Consider the following 17,756-nt stretch of genomic DNA (forward strand, 5'->3'; position numbering starts at 1 on the left):
CCACATCGCTCAAATATTTTTATTAAAGGGTCAAAATGAACACTAACTAAATCAGACAAATTTGCTAGGAATAAAATCCCCCATTGGAAGGTGCCTGGCTGGAAAGCCGTTACCGGACAGTACGCTGTCAGAGACAAAGCTTCGGATTTAGACCAATTAACTTTGTATCCTGAGAACTTGGAAAAGGAATTAATAATTCTGTGGAGGCAAGGCATAGATCTAGTAGGTTCAGAGATAAATAATAAAATATCATCTGCGTAAAGCAGAAGCTTATGCGCCACACCTCCCGCTACCACCCCTGGAAAATCATCCTCCCCCCTTATTGTGGCTGCTAATGGTTCCATTGCAAGACAGAACAATAAAGGGGAAAGAGGGCAGCCCTGCCGAGTGCCCCTATCCAGAGTAAAATAATCTGAAATTAATCCATTTGCTTGTACCGCTTCTACAGGGTGTCTATAAAGTAACTTAATCCAACCAATAAATGTACTCCCGAACCCGTACATTTCCAAAATCTTTAAAAGATAATCCCATTCTACCATATCAAACGCCTTTTCGGTGTCAAGTGAGATGGCAGCGACCAGAGATTGATCATTCGCTACTGACCACATGACATTGATGAGACACCTGATGTTATCAGAAGAGCTGCGGCCCCGAATAAACCCCACCTGATCTATATATATATAAGAGATGTCATAACCTTACTTAATCGGTTAGCCATAATTTTTGACAATATTTTTACATCTAGTTGGATCAGGGAGATTGGACGGTAACTTTTACACTCGCTTGGATCTTTGTCCTTTTTAAGAATCAGACTGATCCGGGCTTGTGTCATGGTTGGAGGAAGCTTTCCATTCTTTAATGATTCAGTATAAACTTCTAACAAAAGTGGAGCCAGTTCTGTAGCATAGGATCTAAAAATTTTGCGGCAAAACCATCTGTCCTTGGAGCCTTGCTAGTAGGTAGGGACTTAATTACTTCGTCAAGCTCCTCCAAGTTTATCTCGGAATCAAGAGAGTTTTTTTTGCTCAATCGTCAGTTTAGGAAGATCTAATGGTTCCACAAAGTTTCTAATATCTTCATCAGTAGATGAAGACGTGGAACTATAAAGATCAAGATAGAATCCTTTAAAGGCATTATTAATATCAATGGCTGAGGTAAGAATTTCACCACCAGCAGATTTCACTGAGGGAATGGTAGAAAAAGACTCTCTCTGCTTTATATATCTAGCCAAAAGCTTCCCTGCTTTGTCACCCGACTCAAAGTATGACTGTCTTGCCCTGAATAACCAAAACTCCAAAATAGTGTTATATCTATATTTCAATCGGGTCAATTCTCTGAGGCCATCAGCTGACATACGGCGCTTCAGCTCTTCCTCTGCACTTTTAATATTCTCTTCCAACTCCACAAGTTCTCGTGCTTTGGATTTTTTGATGAATGAGGCATACTGTATGATCCGACCCCTAAGAACCGCCTTAAGTGCCTCCCAAGCCACGCCCACAGAGGATACTGAGGACCAGTCGGTCTCCATATAAACATTGATTTCAGTCTTTACCATTTGTTGGAATACAGGATTTCGCAAAAGGAACACATTAAGGCGCCAACTATAGGATTTATTTTTCTCTGTATATGGCAACACCTCTAAACTCACCAGGGCATGATCTGAGACTAAGATGTTTCCAAATGAGCAATAAACAACAGATGAAATGAGGGATTTGGATATATAAAAAAAAAATCTATTCTAGAATAAATCTTATGGACTGATGAAAAAAATGTATAGGCCCTACCAGATGGGTTCAAAAGTCTCCAAATATCTGTAAAACCAAGATTTTTACACATCCTGTGAAGCATCAGTGTTGCTCTAGGGGGTTTACACACTTTTGCTTCACTGTGATCAAGGACCGAGTCCATCAAAAGATTAAAGTCTCCTACCAATATTATATCGTGAGGGGTGCCAGCGGTTTGCAGCATCCCTTCAAGATCTATAAAAAAGCCCTGATCATCAGTGTTAGGTACGTAAATATTAGCCAAAATCAACCTTTGCCCTTGAATTTTAGCTAAAACAATAATGACTCTTCCTAATTTATCTTTTTATGGGGTGCCCCAGCCCATTTACATTCCATGTGGAGAGAGACAGTACACTCATATTAACATTTGACATTTTGATATAGAAAAAATTAATTGTGTCAAAAACAAAATTATACAGACCACATTCCCCATTAGTGAAACAATCAAACCCCGAACAAAACAAACAGAAAAAAGAAAAACATGTGCATTAACCCGTGCACGAAAGCGCCAACCGGTGACAATCCTTCTAAACAAAAGGTCCATAAATGCCCACGAGCCCCCACGACAACTTTGCCATCGGATTGCTCAATTTTTGCTCAATCAAATTACATAACAGAAAATACTTTTGTAAAATAAACCCCAGCCAATAGAAAGAATGAACACAAAGAATGTGATTCATTCACAGAACTGTCTCAAAGGTGTGGTCTTCCACAAAATAAATTCTAGCTGATATAAAACCATTCAGATTCCTCGGACAGACAAACAAATGTTCAGTGAGCCGGCTGTTATGAGTTTATCGGATGATGTAATCATTCCAATGTCCCGTAAAAATACTCAACAAAACAAACTCTAGCCAGCAGGAAGAATAAGTACGATGAATGAACAGATTAATCCACAGCTGTTCCAAAGGAGTGTTATTCAATAGAACAAGCTCCAGCCGCTAGGCGGAACCAATACAAAAAGAAACAAAACCGGCATCCCGGTCCCCCCCCGGATGGTCGAGTCAATTCACTTGGAGGCCGCATAAAAGTATATACTATGACTTACACAATCCGTCAACTTTATAAAAGACATCCTTTGTGTGAGCATGTAGATATTTTGCGGTCATCCGTAGTGTCCACTCTCAAACTGGCCGGGAACTTCAATGCAAAAGTAATCTTTCGTCAATGCAAAAGCTTCTTTAAGGAAAGTGTTATTCACAAAACAAACTCTAGCCGCTCGGCGGAGCCAACGCAAAAAGATAAAAAGAAACCAAAATGACGCCCAGCTTCCTCAAAAGCCAGAGTAAGTACAGTGAGTCGACCCACTCACATGAGAAACACCCAATGGTTTACTCACCCACTGATTCAATAAAAGACATTGCCTGATTGAGACATGTAAATACTTTGCGACCGTCCTTCATTTCTATTCTCAGTTTGGCCGGAAACATCAGAGCAAAAGTGATCTTTCGCTGATGTAAGAGTTTCTTACATTCCTTGAACTGATCGCGTTTCTCTCTTGTCGAACTCGCAAAGTACGGGAACAAGAAAATATTATGGTTCTTCCAAGAAAGCTTCCCTTTTGCTCCTCGCCTGGCACAACACAGGATCTTTATTGGATGATCTCAGAAATCTGGCCAGAATCGATTGGGGCCTGTCTCCCTCAGCAAATCTGTGAGCTGGGACTCTGTGAGCTCGCTCAATTTCCATCTTGTGGCCTGTTATGTCGAGCAGACTCGGGAAAAGCTCGTCTAGGAATTTCACCATATCTCTGCCCTCCTCATACTCAGGAATTCCAACAATTCGAACGTTATTCATGCGGCTTCTATTCTCAAGATCTTCAAGCTTTTCAAGGAGATGTTCCAAATCAGCTTTGGTCGCGGGCGGATTAGCGGTTAATTCCCTCTCCGAAGATTCCAGACAATCGATTCGTCTCTCAACATCAGTCACTCTTGTAACTAACTCAGAGAATTTTATTTCCATCGCCGTAATCGATCGACGTATTACAGCGAGATCCTCCAAGTCAGCAAGAACCTTCGTCAACATCACCGACATGTTGGACAACTGACGCTGGATCACCTCTCCCGCCGCACCAACCAAATCGAGTCCCCGGTCTGTAGGCCTGTCGGGGCTTTCATCCTGAACACGTAAGTGTCTTTTAATGTCTCCAGAGCCCGAGGATTTTGACTTCTTTGCCATATTTTGCCTCAAAGAGCAAATGTGTAACTGGGTGTATCAAATTTCACCAGATTATAACATGAAAATAATAAAAAATTTAGCAAAGTGCGCAGAGCTCGTCACTCACATGTCTGCTTCTTGAATGGAGTCACGTGACCTCCTATGACTGACTTTCTTCAGCAGAACACATTGAAGAAAAAAGAAAAATATCTTAGCTCAGTAGGTCCTTAAAATGCAAGTGGATGGTGATCAAGTCAAGTTTTATTATAAGCCCAAGGTGCAATTTTTGGTGCAGCATACCAAAAGACTTTGATGCTCTAAAAAGAAGAGACAGTCAGCATAATCATCTTCCATACGACTCCAGTGGTTAAATGTCTTCTAACACGATACGATCACTTTGGTGCAAAAAAGATCGATATTTAAGTACTTTTTTAACTATAAAGCATTGCTTCCGGTCAGCAGCAGTATGCGTGTGTGACATAAACATGCATGTTCACACAAAAAATGACGCACGTGCGACACACCTGGAAGAGCAGCTCTGTTCATAACTGAGTAGGAGGAACGCTGTACAGAAGCTTCGTTGGTTTTGGTTTAGATCTGTATTTGTATCTGTATGTTTTTCACAATGGTGCATTTGTGTGCTAATTCTGGAAGTCTCAATCGAGAGAAAAACGTGAAATTACATCCGCAACAAGCCACCGTGGAAACGTCACACAAGGACCACATGAACTCTGCTCTGCTCTGCTGCCGGACGCAATGGTTTATAGCTATAAAGTACTTAAATATTGATCTTTTTCATACCAAAAGTGATTGTGTCAGTTTAGAAGACATTAATTTAACAGCTGGAGTTGTATGGATGACGTTTACGCTGACTTTCGGACTTTATTTTTTTCAAATGTGTTCTGCTGAAGAAAGTAAGTCATACGCACCTGGGATGGCATGAGGGTGATTAAATGATGAGAGAATTTTTGTTTTTGGTTTAACTATCCCTTTAACTTTTCAGCTTAAGTGCTATACAGTGTATACCAAGAAAATTGTTACTTGTGCTTAAATTATGCTTGTTTAACAAAAACAGAGTACATTATTTCGCGGTTACTGTTTCAATATCATATATTCATATAAAGAATATCCGGAATGTGTTCATACAACCAGAGACAGTTTAGCAGAGACGGGCCACTGCTATTAAAGCAAATGGGAGAAATTGGAACAGCCAACGGATGTACAAAAGGAAGTCCTGCCTTACAGGTAAAAGAGCCAATCACCTTTTAGATATCGCCTGTCAGTCAACTCAAGAACACGCATACGCAGTTGCTGTTCCAGCCTGTAAAATAGCATTTTTTAGAGTAATCTGAGCTAAAGAAGCACAATTTATGATACAATTGTTGTCAGATTTTACTGCCGATTTTAAATATGTCCTTTAAGATTGTTTTTATTGTTAGCCATTGGGCACTGTCAGGTGTCATGCCTTAATTCCAGCTAAAGCTGAAGACGTCTTCCTGTAACTGAAGCTCTTGGCTCCAGGCCTTCATAATCTCCCCGAACTGATAACCATGAAACCCATTCAGAACTGCTTCTAGGGGCCAAATATAGGGACACAGATCTTTTTTCTGTTATTTCTCTGTAGTTTTCCACAGGGTCAGGTCTGATCTGTAATTAGTTAGCTGTAGCAGAGCTGTGGACTTTACAGCCTTCTTTGAAGCCCTGAGAAGATTCGCTCTGCCAGCCAGAACAAAACTAAGTCAAACGCAAGTTCCTCCAAGTTAAGTAGAATCGAATAAGCACCCTTTCATTGACACCCAACATGAACTGTGTTCCATTTTAACTAATATTAATCTGGATTTCCTTAAAAAGTTCACCCAAAAATTAAAATTCTGTCATTTACTTACCCTCATGTCATTTCAAACAACATAAATTACTGACTTCTGTGGAGCACAAAAGGAGATAATTTAAAGGATGTTCCATTCGCTGATTTCAATACAATTGAAGCTAATAGTGACTCACTTTAAAGCTTTAAAAAGCACCCAATAGTGTCATAAAATTAGTCCATGCGGCTTGTGCATCATATCCCAAGTCTTCTGAAGTCATACAATCACTTTGTATGATGAATAGTGTGAAATTAAAGTCGTTATTCGCTCTCAAATCAAATCCTTGATCAAATTCTGTGAAGAGAGCCAACATCAAATATGGCGACACATCAATAACATCAAACCTCACTGGTTTTTCGCCATGTTTTTTCTTAAAAAAATATCCATTTGTGTTTAATTTTAGATGTATACATTTTTTTGAGACCTATAAATACTATTTTAAAGTCGTCATGAAACGGAAATTGTGACCGACTTCCATATTGTGACGTATTTCCGAGTGAAACGGCTTGTCGAACAGAAAAAATGCAGGGCGGGGACTTGATTTTATCCATTGTTCGTTTGTTTGTTGATTGGATTGTGGAAAGCGGGTGTTGCAGACCTGAATGCGAGTTTGCAGTGGACATACACCCTTTCCACCATGCTGCTCATGTCAGAGACAGGGAAACGGAAGCGATTACAATACCGGCCCACTTTTCCACTGACTTTTGAACAGAACGATTATCTAGCTGACAGCGTTAATCCATAACCAGCCCACAAACCCCCACAGCACATCGCGGTCTTTGCTTACGACAAGAGCCGTTGTGCAAGTCCAATGCAGATAAATCAGTAAAAAAAAAAAAAGAGCACAATATTTCAACGTTTTGAATCACAATACACTAAATCTAAAGGGAAAAAAAGAACACTTACTCATGCTGTACATCCCAAGATACAGTACCTGCATTAAAAAATATGAACACAGATGCATCCGACTCGCGTTGTATTCAGTATCAATCACCCCTGGAAGCATTTGGGTGAAATGTCTCTAACACAACCGAAAATTCTCCGTGATTCCTGCTCTTTCAAAATGTCAATTCAAGCCAGCAGGCCCCTAACCAAGGTAGTATGAGATAGGGAACAGGATTTGGGGAAGGAAACAGCTGAAAATACACCTCTTCATCTCTGCATTAGCTGCATTAAAACTTGGCTTAACTGCAGCGCGACCTTGCATACGTCAGGAGAGAAGAATCAGTCATATCACTGGACAAGCAAGTTATGACATTTTGATTAAAGATTAAGAGACCAAATTTTTTTTTTTAAATAGCAAATATGCATGGATCGTTTACATAAGACCAGTAAAGTGCATTATTTTATGCTGACTTTAAGTTTCAGTTAAATTTCAGTAGGTTTAACAAACAAAATCAAAATCTTTCCAATTACCCCGTACAGTATGTGTACCCCTTGTCAGGATGTGGGAATGGCCGTAGAAAGTTTGGAAATAGATAACAAATAAAGCGGGGAGAACAGAGATCTAGGGAGTGAGAGAGTAAGTGAACTGAGAAAGAGGTAATAGATATTTTGAGGAGAATGCGATTTAGGACAGATTTATGGAGCACTATAAATTGAAGCTCTTCTCAGGGTTTAATTCATGACGCTTGCTTAAGACTTCAGCTGCTTTTATTTGTTTCCTTAGACTGTGTGTGCATGACTTGTGTTTTTGTATTTGGCACAGAATCAGGCTATAAAGGAAAACACACTTGCTGTTTCTTTCTGTCTGGTATCATATTTACAGTTACAGGGTTTTGAAGTGAATGAAAATGAAAAGAGAGACAGCATAATTTTGGCGGCCTTGAGGTGCACTACGTAAAGAATACTATTCGTTGAGTGGTTCCAAATTATAGTGAGCAATAAGACTTTTATCACACTTCCTCTTTCGCAAAGTGGAAGCTTCATATTGTAGCGTTGAACAACTTCTCTGGAATCTTCCATTACAGTCTACTGATTTAGAGTTTAGCATGAGGCCTCTACAGCTCTTCCACAAACCACTAAAAACCAGCCAAAGCTGTTTACCAGCTATGAATAGGTGTATCAACAAGATGCACCAACACATGTGAACCGCTTTTTCCTGCCCTCTATAGACACTCCCCCTCTTTGACGCACACAGGTGACGGCCAATCATATTACTGTTTGCATTTGATTGTATTGCTCACACATCTGATCAATTTCAGAAGCAAAACCTAATTGATAGATTGACACGATAAGAGGAAGAATAAAGGGAGGGATCAGGAGAGAGGAGAACTAATTTGGGGGGAAACAGGAAGTGCACACTCATGAACTGTGGCTTCTCTCCTCACATTGCTCTCTCTTTCCCCAAAGAGGGACTCAAAGCTACATTGATTTTTATGACATTTAAACAAACAAATAATAAAAATGAATCAATGCAAACCCCAAATGTCCACATGTATATATAGGGGCCCTTAATTCAGCTAGTGGTCACCAATCTCACCAGGTCAATATTTGGGGAGCTAATTTTGAGAAGTTGTCCTCTCTGTTGTGAAAGAGAATGTGTTTGGGAAAATGCGTGAATGCAGTCATCTTATTAACATCACTACTGTTACCCTGTTGAACTCTGTTGCCCTGCCTTTACTCTGTGGGGAGTAATTTGGTGATTTACATATTAACCCTAACCCTAATTTCATCTTAATTGCTGCAGTATTTTTTCGGGTTACATCTGATTTGTTTGCCTTTTTGATTGGTTTTTAATTTTGTCAGTTCTTCTAAGTCAGAGTAAACTTCCATTGTTAGAAGGATATTAAAAAACTTCTCTTGACTGAGTAAATCTCACCAAAACATGTCCAGGCTACCTTTCTCTGCAAAATAAAATAATTTAAGATTTGCATAAACACATTTTCCCCCTAAAGCATTACCATAATGAGTTTTTTGGTAATTCCCATTATTTTCAATAGTCCAATTATTCTCATTAGATCACAAAAAAAAAAACAAAAAAAAAACTGAAAATGAATATATATATATATACACACTGGCAGCCAAATGTTTGGAATATTGTTCAGATTTTGCTGCTTTGGAAGGAAACTGGTACTTTAATTCACCAAAGTGGCATTCAACTGATAACAAAGTATAGTCAGGACATTACTGATATAAAAAAACAGCACCATCACTATTTGAAAAAAGTCATTTTTGATCAAATCTAGACAGGCCCCATTTCCAGCAGCCATCACTCCAACACCTTATCCTTCAGTAATCATGCTAAATTGAAAATTTGGTACTAGAAAATCACTTGCCATTATATCAAACACAGTTGAAAGCTATTTGGTTCGTTAAATGAAGCTTAACATTGTATTTGTGTTTGTTTTTGAGTTGCCACAGTATGCAATAGACTGGCATGACTTAAGGTCAATATTAGGTCAAACATGGCAAAAAAGAAACGGCTTTCTCTAGAAACTCATCAGTCAATCATTGTTTTGAGGAATGAAGGCTATACAATGCTTAAAATTGCCAAAAATCTGAAGATTTCATACAAAAGGTGTACACTACAGTCTTCAAAGACAAAGGACAACTGGCTCTAACAAGGACAGAAAGAGATGTGGAAGGCCAGATGTACAACTAAACAAGAGGATAAGTACATCAGAGTCTCTAGTTTGAGAAATAGACGCCTCAGATGTCCTCAGCTGACAGCTTCATTGAATTCTACCCGCTCAACGCCAGTTTCATGTACAACAGTAAAGAGAAGACTCAGGGGTGCAGGCCTTATGGGAAGAATGGCAAAGAAAAAGCCACTTTTGAAACAGAAAAACAAAAAGAAAAGGTTAGAGTGGGCAAAAAAACACAGACATTGGACAACAGATAATTGGAAAAGAGTGTTATGGATCTTAGCTCCATTGAGCTTTTGTGGGATCAGCTAGACTGAAAGTTGTGTGAGAAGTGCCTGACAAGACAGCCACATCTATGGCAAGAGCTACAGGAAGCATGGGGTGAAATGTCACCTGAGTATCTGGACAAATTGACAGCTAGAATGCCAAGGATCTGCAAAACTGTCATTGCTGCACATGGAGGATTTTTTGATGAGAACTCTTTGAAGTAGTTTTAGAAGTTCTAAACATTTTTTTAACAAATTGTAATTTTGTAATTTTTCACGTTCTATACATTGTGATCAGTTGAATGCCACTCTTTGGTGAATAAAAGTACCAGTTTCTTTCCATAAGAGCAAAATCTGTACATTATTCCAAACTTTTGGCTGCCAGTGTGTATATGTATATAATATACAGGTGCATCTCAATAAATTAGAATGTCGTGAAAAAGTTCATTTATTTCAGTAATTCAACTCAAATTGTGAAACTCGTGTATTAAATAAATTCAGTGCACACAGACTGAAGTAGTTTAAGTCTTTGGTTCTTTTAATTGTGATGATTTTTGCTCACATTTAACAAAAACCCACCAATTCACTATCTCAAAAAATTAGAATATGGTGACATGCCAATCAGCTAATCAACTCAAAACACTTGCAAAGGTTTCCTGAGCCTTCAAAATGGTCTCTCAGTTTGGTTCACTAGGCTACACAATCATGGGGAAGACTGCTGATCTGACAGTTGTCCAGAAGACAATCATTGACACCCTTCACAAGGAGGGTAAGCCACAAACATTCATTGCCAAAGAAGCTGGCTGTTCACAGAATGCTGTATCCAAGCATGTTAACAGAAAGTTGAGTGGAAGGAAAAAGTGTTGAAGAAAAAGATGCACAACCAACTGAGAGAACCGCAGCCTTATGATTGTCCAGCAAAATCGATTCAAGAATTTGGGTGAACTTCACAAGGAATGGACTGAGGCTGGGGTCAAGGCATCAAGAGCCACCACACACAGACATGTCAAGGAATTTGGCTACAGTTGTCGTATTCCTCTTGTTAAGCCACTCCTGAACCGCAGACAACGTCAGAGGCGTCTTACCTGGGCTAAGGAGAAGAAGAACTGGACTGTTGCCCAGTGTTCCAAAGTCCTCTTTTCAGATGAGAGCAAGTTTTGTATTTCATTTGGAAACCAAGGTCCTAGAGTCTGGAGGAAGGGTGGAGAAGCTCATAGCCCAAGTTGCTTGAAGTCCAGTGTTAAGTTTCCACAGTCTGTGATGATTTGGGGTGCAATGTCATCTGCTGGTGTTGGTCCATTGTGTTTTTTGAAAACCAAAGTCACTGCACCCGTTTACCAAGAAATTTTGGAGCACTTCATGCTTCCTTTTGCAGACCAGCTTTTTAAAGATGCTGATTTCATTTTCCAGCAGGATTTGGCACCTGCCCACACTGCCAAAAGCACCAAAAGTTGGTTAAATGACCATGGTGTTGGTGTGCTTGACTGGCCAGCAAACTCACCAGACCTGAACCCCATAGAGAATCTATGGGGTATTGTCAAGAGGAAAATGAGAAACAAGAGACCAAAAAATGCAGATGAGCTGAAGGCCACTGTCAAAGAAACCTGGGCTTCCATACCACCTCAGCAGTGCCACAAACTGATCACCTCCATGCCACGCCGAATTGAGGCAGTAATTAAAGCAAAAGGAGCCTCTACCAAGTATCGAGTACATATACAGTAAATGAACATACTTTCCAGAAGGCCAACAATTCACTAAAAATGTTTTTTTTTATTGGTCTTATGATGTATTCTAATTTTTTGAGATAGTGAATTGGTGGGTTTTTGTTAAATGTGAGCCAAAATCATCACAATTAAAAGAACCAAAGACTTAAACTACTTAAGTCTGTGTGCACTGAATTTATTTAATACACGAGTTTCACAATTTGAGTTGAATTACTGAAATAAATGAACTTTTCCACGACATTCTAATTTATTGAGATGCACCTGTATATGTGTATCATTTGTGCTTAAGTAAAATATTACTGTATTACAATGATTTTTTTTATTTTAATTTCTCTTTGAAAATTTTATTTAAATTGTTTATGTAAATGTTTCTTATTTAAATTGTTTTCCAGACTGATCTTACAGTTAAATCATAAACAGTAGGTTGACTTTTCTTTAGCTAAAATCTGTCTGTGCTTACCAAAATGCAAAACTTTGCCCCCAGTGGCTAAAGCGTTAAGTCAAAACCCAAACCTAAACCTAGCCATCAGTGGAGTAAAAATGTAATGTTAGAGGGAAAAATGCAACCTCCAAATCGTGCTCGTCACTAATTATGCGAGCAATATTCCTTTCTGGTTTCAACGCAGGATCTGAACCCTGGTCTCCCACACACTGACACAACTTCCAGTCGTTCCATGGGGGAAGGTAGAATTGCTGTTGAGTTGAGTTGATGCAAAAATGTCTGATAGGAGATGGTGCTTGTTAGTGAGTCGGCATAATGTGGCCGATCCTAGAGTACTGGAAGAATCGGAAACAATATGCCAACTTCTCGTGTGATCATGTTGGATTCTCACAAAGAAAATGTCCTGCTCGTATTTTACTCTAAAATCAAAAGAAGCAAATAAGAAACTATATTTTGCATATAGAAAATAAAGCCTATTTTTATAGGGCCATTAAGATTTTTATGTTGTGACATTATTTTCATGACAGTTCACTCATAATAATAATTTTAAGATTTACGTATTTACATTTCATAAAAATCCATCAAATTAAAGTAGTCTTTTATCAAATAAAATATTTTATTTAAAAATAAATAATGTTTTAATTTTGTTAAACATTGAAATTGATTTAAAAAAAAAATAATTTAAATTGAATTTAAATGTCTGTCTTTATGACTTTTTTTAATGATTTTTTTTTCTCTTTTATGCCTCTATAGACTATTCCACAGATGGCTGTGCCGCTAGATGGTTTGGATTTTGACTCCGAGTTACAGGCCCTATTCCTGGCCGTGAGCTCAGGGAACACTCCGCAGAAACGTAAACGCTCTCCTGATAGCAGCCCCACTGCAGAGAACAACCACGTCCCTGAACATCAACAAACCAGTGATGTTCCCACAGGTTAATGTCTCACACACACACACACACACACACACACACACACACACAGAGACAGCTTTAGTACCATAGTCACAGGGTATAGGAATAACATGGATTATAGTATTCACCCAAAAAACAAAATGATGTTCATTCTGTTTCAAACTCTTATGACTTTCTGTCTTCCGTAAAGCACATAAGGAGAATTGTTCCGGTCGATCTTCTCCATACTATAAAAGTCAATATAAACCGACTGAAATTCAAATCATTATTCATTGAAAATCTCCCCCCAATTAAGGTGGTTAAAGCTGCACTACGTATGATTTTTTGATTAAAAATGAACAAATTGCCATTATTGATTGAGTACATAAACAATCAGTGTTCAGAACAATGTCCTTACCCCGATTCGCTACGGTAAGCCTTTAAAAATCATTTGTATTTTGAGCTGTCGGGTCGGATTTTGCACGAAATCGCTGGCTTATATATATACATAGAAAAGAAGAACCGGCTGTCACATGTTCCGGCAGGAGAAACAATGCTCTTCTCTTCATTTCAGTCAAACTCACACAGTTCAGAACAGCATCGCTGCAGTCTGGATGGATGTTTATCTGTTACCCGTTTGACAAGTTGTTTACCTGCTTATAATTATTATATTGCATATTTAAGCATATTATTTTCAGGTTTAATGAAGCATTTTTTATCCCCATCATTATTGAATCATCATTTTATATTTTTAGTTTATGGTGTTATTGTGTGCATTGCATAGACCTCCTGTTGGAGTATTACTGTTCACTTGTGTTGTCAACTGAGGCTGTACAATATAATATAAAAATAATAAAGTCTTCCATTGAAATCGTATCAGCCATATCATGAGTTTCACCTCTTAAATCGATCCGTAGGACAATACAAGCATTAATAGTAGATAAAACACTTGAATAATCATATTAAAATATGCTGGTAACTGGTGGCAGAGTCCTGCACATTGCCGGTCCGTGGGTACTCGATGGGTGAACCGCTAATATTTTATGTAACAGGTCAGGAATCAATAGGCATGGGCGGACTGTGGGTCAAATAATTTGATTGCTAGTGTGACATGAGCAAATAAACTATTTTTGTCTCTCTGATGTAGTAGATTTATTTTAATGTGGGTGTGGTTCAGATTGCGGTCTTTATGTTAAATGGGTCGGGTACAGAATTAAATTGGTGCAAGTGTAAATTGTAAAAGTATAAAATTCATTCATTCAAAATATGTAAATAAGAGTGATTATTATTATTTTTTTTTTATCTTCAAAGCAAGTAATATTTCTGTTTTAAATGTTTAATCGTGTAACATAATATCAACATGAAAATAGCATGTTACGGCTCTGACTATCTCCGAGTCATGATCACACACAGGCAATGTCCAGGTAAGCTCAAATCATGAGATTCACCCGCCAGAATAGCAGTGCCGAAACACAACTAACGTAAAGTGTTCTTCCACAAATTGTTAGCAATTTTAAGTTTCAACCACAGATGTCGCTAGAAAGCACAGTTATGTAGTGCAGCTTTAAATTTTCATCTGTTCCCCTCAGAAAGCTATTTTATGGCTTCTGAAGATGTAAAATATAGCGCACAGTCCATATGACTTGCATTTATTATACTTTTATGGTGCTTTTTCGTAATTTTGGAGCTCGACAGCACCAGTCCCCATTCGCTTTCATTGTATGGAAAAGGACGGCCTGGATTTTCTTCAAAATTTGTCCTTTTTTCTTTTTTCTTTTTCTTTCTTTTTTTTTCAAGAAAAAAAAATCATGGTTTGGAATGACATGAGGGTGAGTAAATGGATGAACTATTCTTTCAAGAGGCTTATTTGTTCTGGTTGCTGTGCTATGCAGGTGAGGAGTCTTTAATGGCTTCTAAAGAACAGAATGATGTCAAAAGATCATCCGGAAGAACCCGAGAAGCTGACAGTGAACAGGTTTGGTCTATAATCCTTCCTTCGGCAATGTTCCTTTTGTTTCTACTTTTATACTTATTCTCACCCTGTTACAATTCAATAAAATAAATATTTGATTAATGCCTTTGGTCATATTTCCTGTACTTTGGAAAATGTGTAAGTGGTCCTTTCAACATTTCATATCTCCACTGGACCATGAAGCCCACATTGCTAAGCCTCAGGCTTGTCGAGTTTGGCCGCAACAAAAAAGCCTTTGTGCTTTAAATTGATTTAAGTGTTCATCTAAACAGGTTACAAAATGTTTCAAATGTTGATCACCCTGATAAACTTGTATCGCAGCATATTCCTTTTATAGAAACTAAAAACAATTCGGATTGATTTTTGCAGACTGTTCCATTAATATCTACTGCTGCTGCTGGTTCTGAGGAACGTGTCACCTCTCGGCCGAAAAAGAAGAAAGCTGTGGGGCTTTTCCGGTGACCATTCAAACCTCTGATGCTGGATTAATACAAATCATGGACACTTTAATTTTCTGAATGCGTTATAAAAATACTTATTTTAATTCTTTTTTTTTTTTTTTTTTATGTTGGATTTTAGTTGTTTTAGAAATGTTATTAATGGTTTTTATTCTGTATTACCTTTTTAAAAATTGTGTCTTAACAATAATAAATAAAAAATTGCTTTCTTTAATAGAAGTTCTCTAGTTTATTGGTGGAGTGTTAATCAAGCATTTACCAGCAGGATGCGAAAAAACAACCTATGATCAACTGATCTCAACTTTTAGTTGCATGGCGGAGTGTCACTTCCGTAAATTCTTGCGTTATTGCGATGCAAAGCCAACACTTAATTTACATTCATTTCTTCAGTATTGTCTGTACAACCATTGACAGACTACTGTTCCTGTGTCTGTTGAAAGAACTACCACTTTTTTGCCTGGTAGTCTATGTTGTGATATACTTCATTTCAGATGCTTTACCAAAAAAATTAAACATTTTACTGTCAGCCAGATCTTATCCAAAAATGTAACTATCCGCATAATGTCTGGTCTACTTTGCAGCTTATTTAGCCTTTGCAAGATTATTGGGGTGTACTAACTTAAAAATGAAGGACTTGATGCTTTAAATCTACTTGAGGTTGATAGTAGGGTTTAGGTAATCCCTTTTTACTGTAATATTTTTGCTGTGTACAGATTATTTTCTGATGACTGGCCAAAACACTGTCTAATTAAAATGTACTCTGGAATACCAATTTCATCTTCAAGCTGTCAACGTTGTGGTCACACTGGACCAGAGACATGTCTGCACCACTAAAAAAGACGGTATCGCTTTGCAATAGGTTTGGCATTTAAGTGATGATCCGCCCACAATGTGGAAGCCACCAATGTTATTTGAAAGACATAGGAGTCTTGGGAGGGACAGTGTGCAGTGATGGCTGTCGCCAAGTGTAGTCACTCTAGTGTCTGTCAGTGAAACTGGATTTTACCATTCACAACGCTTCAAATGGACACATGACTCGGTTCTGTTCTGGTGATAATGTGCTGCCTATTTTTTAATGGAAGATGAAACATTACAAGTACAGCAGTACAAATAGACATCATTTCAATTAAAACTCCTGTACAGAGCTAACAAACCTGATTAGTCAAATTATCCAAGTTTTTCAAATTAAAACAAAAATTACAAAAACTTTAAATGACTTAGAACCTTGTAAAAGTGAAGAAATACAATTTCAATTATTTAATTTAGCCTAAAACATTGTATGTAACAATTTATTTAAAATTACATTTTTATATCAAATAAAAAAAATTCATTTAAATAATGTATAGTTTTTCGCTTTTACTTTTGAAAGAAAAGTGCCAAATATTTTATTTTTTTATTATAATAAAAATTGTCACTTTCACAGGTAAAAGTGAAAAAATTTAATTTTTAATTCTCGAATTGTAGTCAAATTACATCATTTACATTGAATACAAAAATAATACATATTAAATCATTTATTAACGATCTTTGTATGCATTGCAAAAATATTTTTCTATATTAAAAATATATTAAAATATTTTTACTTTTTTCACTCAAAAAATTAATACATTTGGCAATTGACTTTCAAAAATAAGTGAAAAAATAAACTTCATTTAAAAAATCAAACTTAAATTTTAAACATTAAATCATAAAATTAATACATTTCAAATAATTTAGTAACAATAGTGTACACATTACAGAAATTTAATTAAATAAGATAATAAAACTAGTTAAAATTGGCACTTCAAAAGTGAAAGTGAAAAAGTAAAATAAAATCTACAAATTAATTTCGTTCCATGCACATTTATAAGTACATTAATGCAATATACAGAAAATCTTATATTTTCTCCTTAAAAAAAAAAAAAAAAAAAAAATCGAGGTTACAGTGGGGCACTTACAATTGAGGTGAATGGGGCCAAACAACAAACGTTAAAATACTCACTGTTTCAAAAGTATAACCCCAAGACATAAACAATATGCATGTAAACATGATTTAATTGATACAAATGAAACCCTAAAACAACGGGAAAAAACAACTCTTTAAACAACTTTACAACTTAAATAATACGTAAGTTTAACAGAAGAATTAATGTATTTGATTCAAATTTCTGCCTTTAAACCCTCCAAAAATTGGCCCCATTCACTTCCACAGTGCCTCACTGTTACCTCGATTTTTTTTTTTTTTTTTTTTTTTTAAGAAAAGGAGGGACGAGTCAAAGTTAATTTTTGTGGTAATCAGCATTATTGAGTGAGCTTAACTTATATTGATCCCTGAATATTCCTTTAATGATCTGTAATTGAACATTAAAAATGTTTTATATAATGTATTTATAATTATGTTGCGACATTTTTAAAACAGTGAGGATCTACAGAAGTGTGTGTGTGTGTGTGTGTGCGCGCGGGCGTGCGCGCGTGCGCGTGTGTGTTTATGTATGCTACACACGTGTTCTGACGTACAGTTAACAGGCAGTAGAGCATTTTCTGCTGAGGTTCAAAGGACTGCAGACAACAGGGTCCGAGAGTCCAAACTTGTAATGCGCCTCCTGTTTGCCTCGCGTCTTGACAGCCGC

The 17,756-nt window shown here is 37.3% G+C and overlaps 1 protein-coding gene across 1 annotated transcript in view; it reads left to right on the forward strand.

Annotated features, from left to right (window-relative positions):
* The window catches only part of LOC127448835 (non-homologous end-joining factor 1-like), a 29,384-nt gene extending 14,074 nt beyond the window's left edge, over positions 1–15,310 (forward strand). The window contains exons 6-8 of the mRNA XM_051711665.1: positions 12,579–12,759; positions 14,610–14,692; positions 15,059–15,310. Of these exons, the coding sequence (XP_051567625.1) occupies positions 12,579–12,759; positions 14,610–14,692; positions 15,059–15,151 (357 nt within the window). The 3' untranslated portion in view covers positions 15,152–15,310. The remainder of the gene's footprint in view (positions 1–12,578; positions 12,760–14,609; positions 14,693–15,058) is intronic.
* The last annotated feature ends 2,446 nt before the right edge of the window (positions 15,311–17,756 follow it).

Source organism: Myxocyprinus asiaticus, chromosome 12, assembly GCF_019703515.2.
Source record: "Myxocyprinus asiaticus isolate MX2 ecotype Aquarium Trade chromosome 12, UBuf_Myxa_2, whole genome shotgun sequence".
NCBI lineage: Eukaryota > Metazoa > Chordata > Actinopteri > Cypriniformes > Catostomidae > Myxocyprinus > Myxocyprinus asiaticus.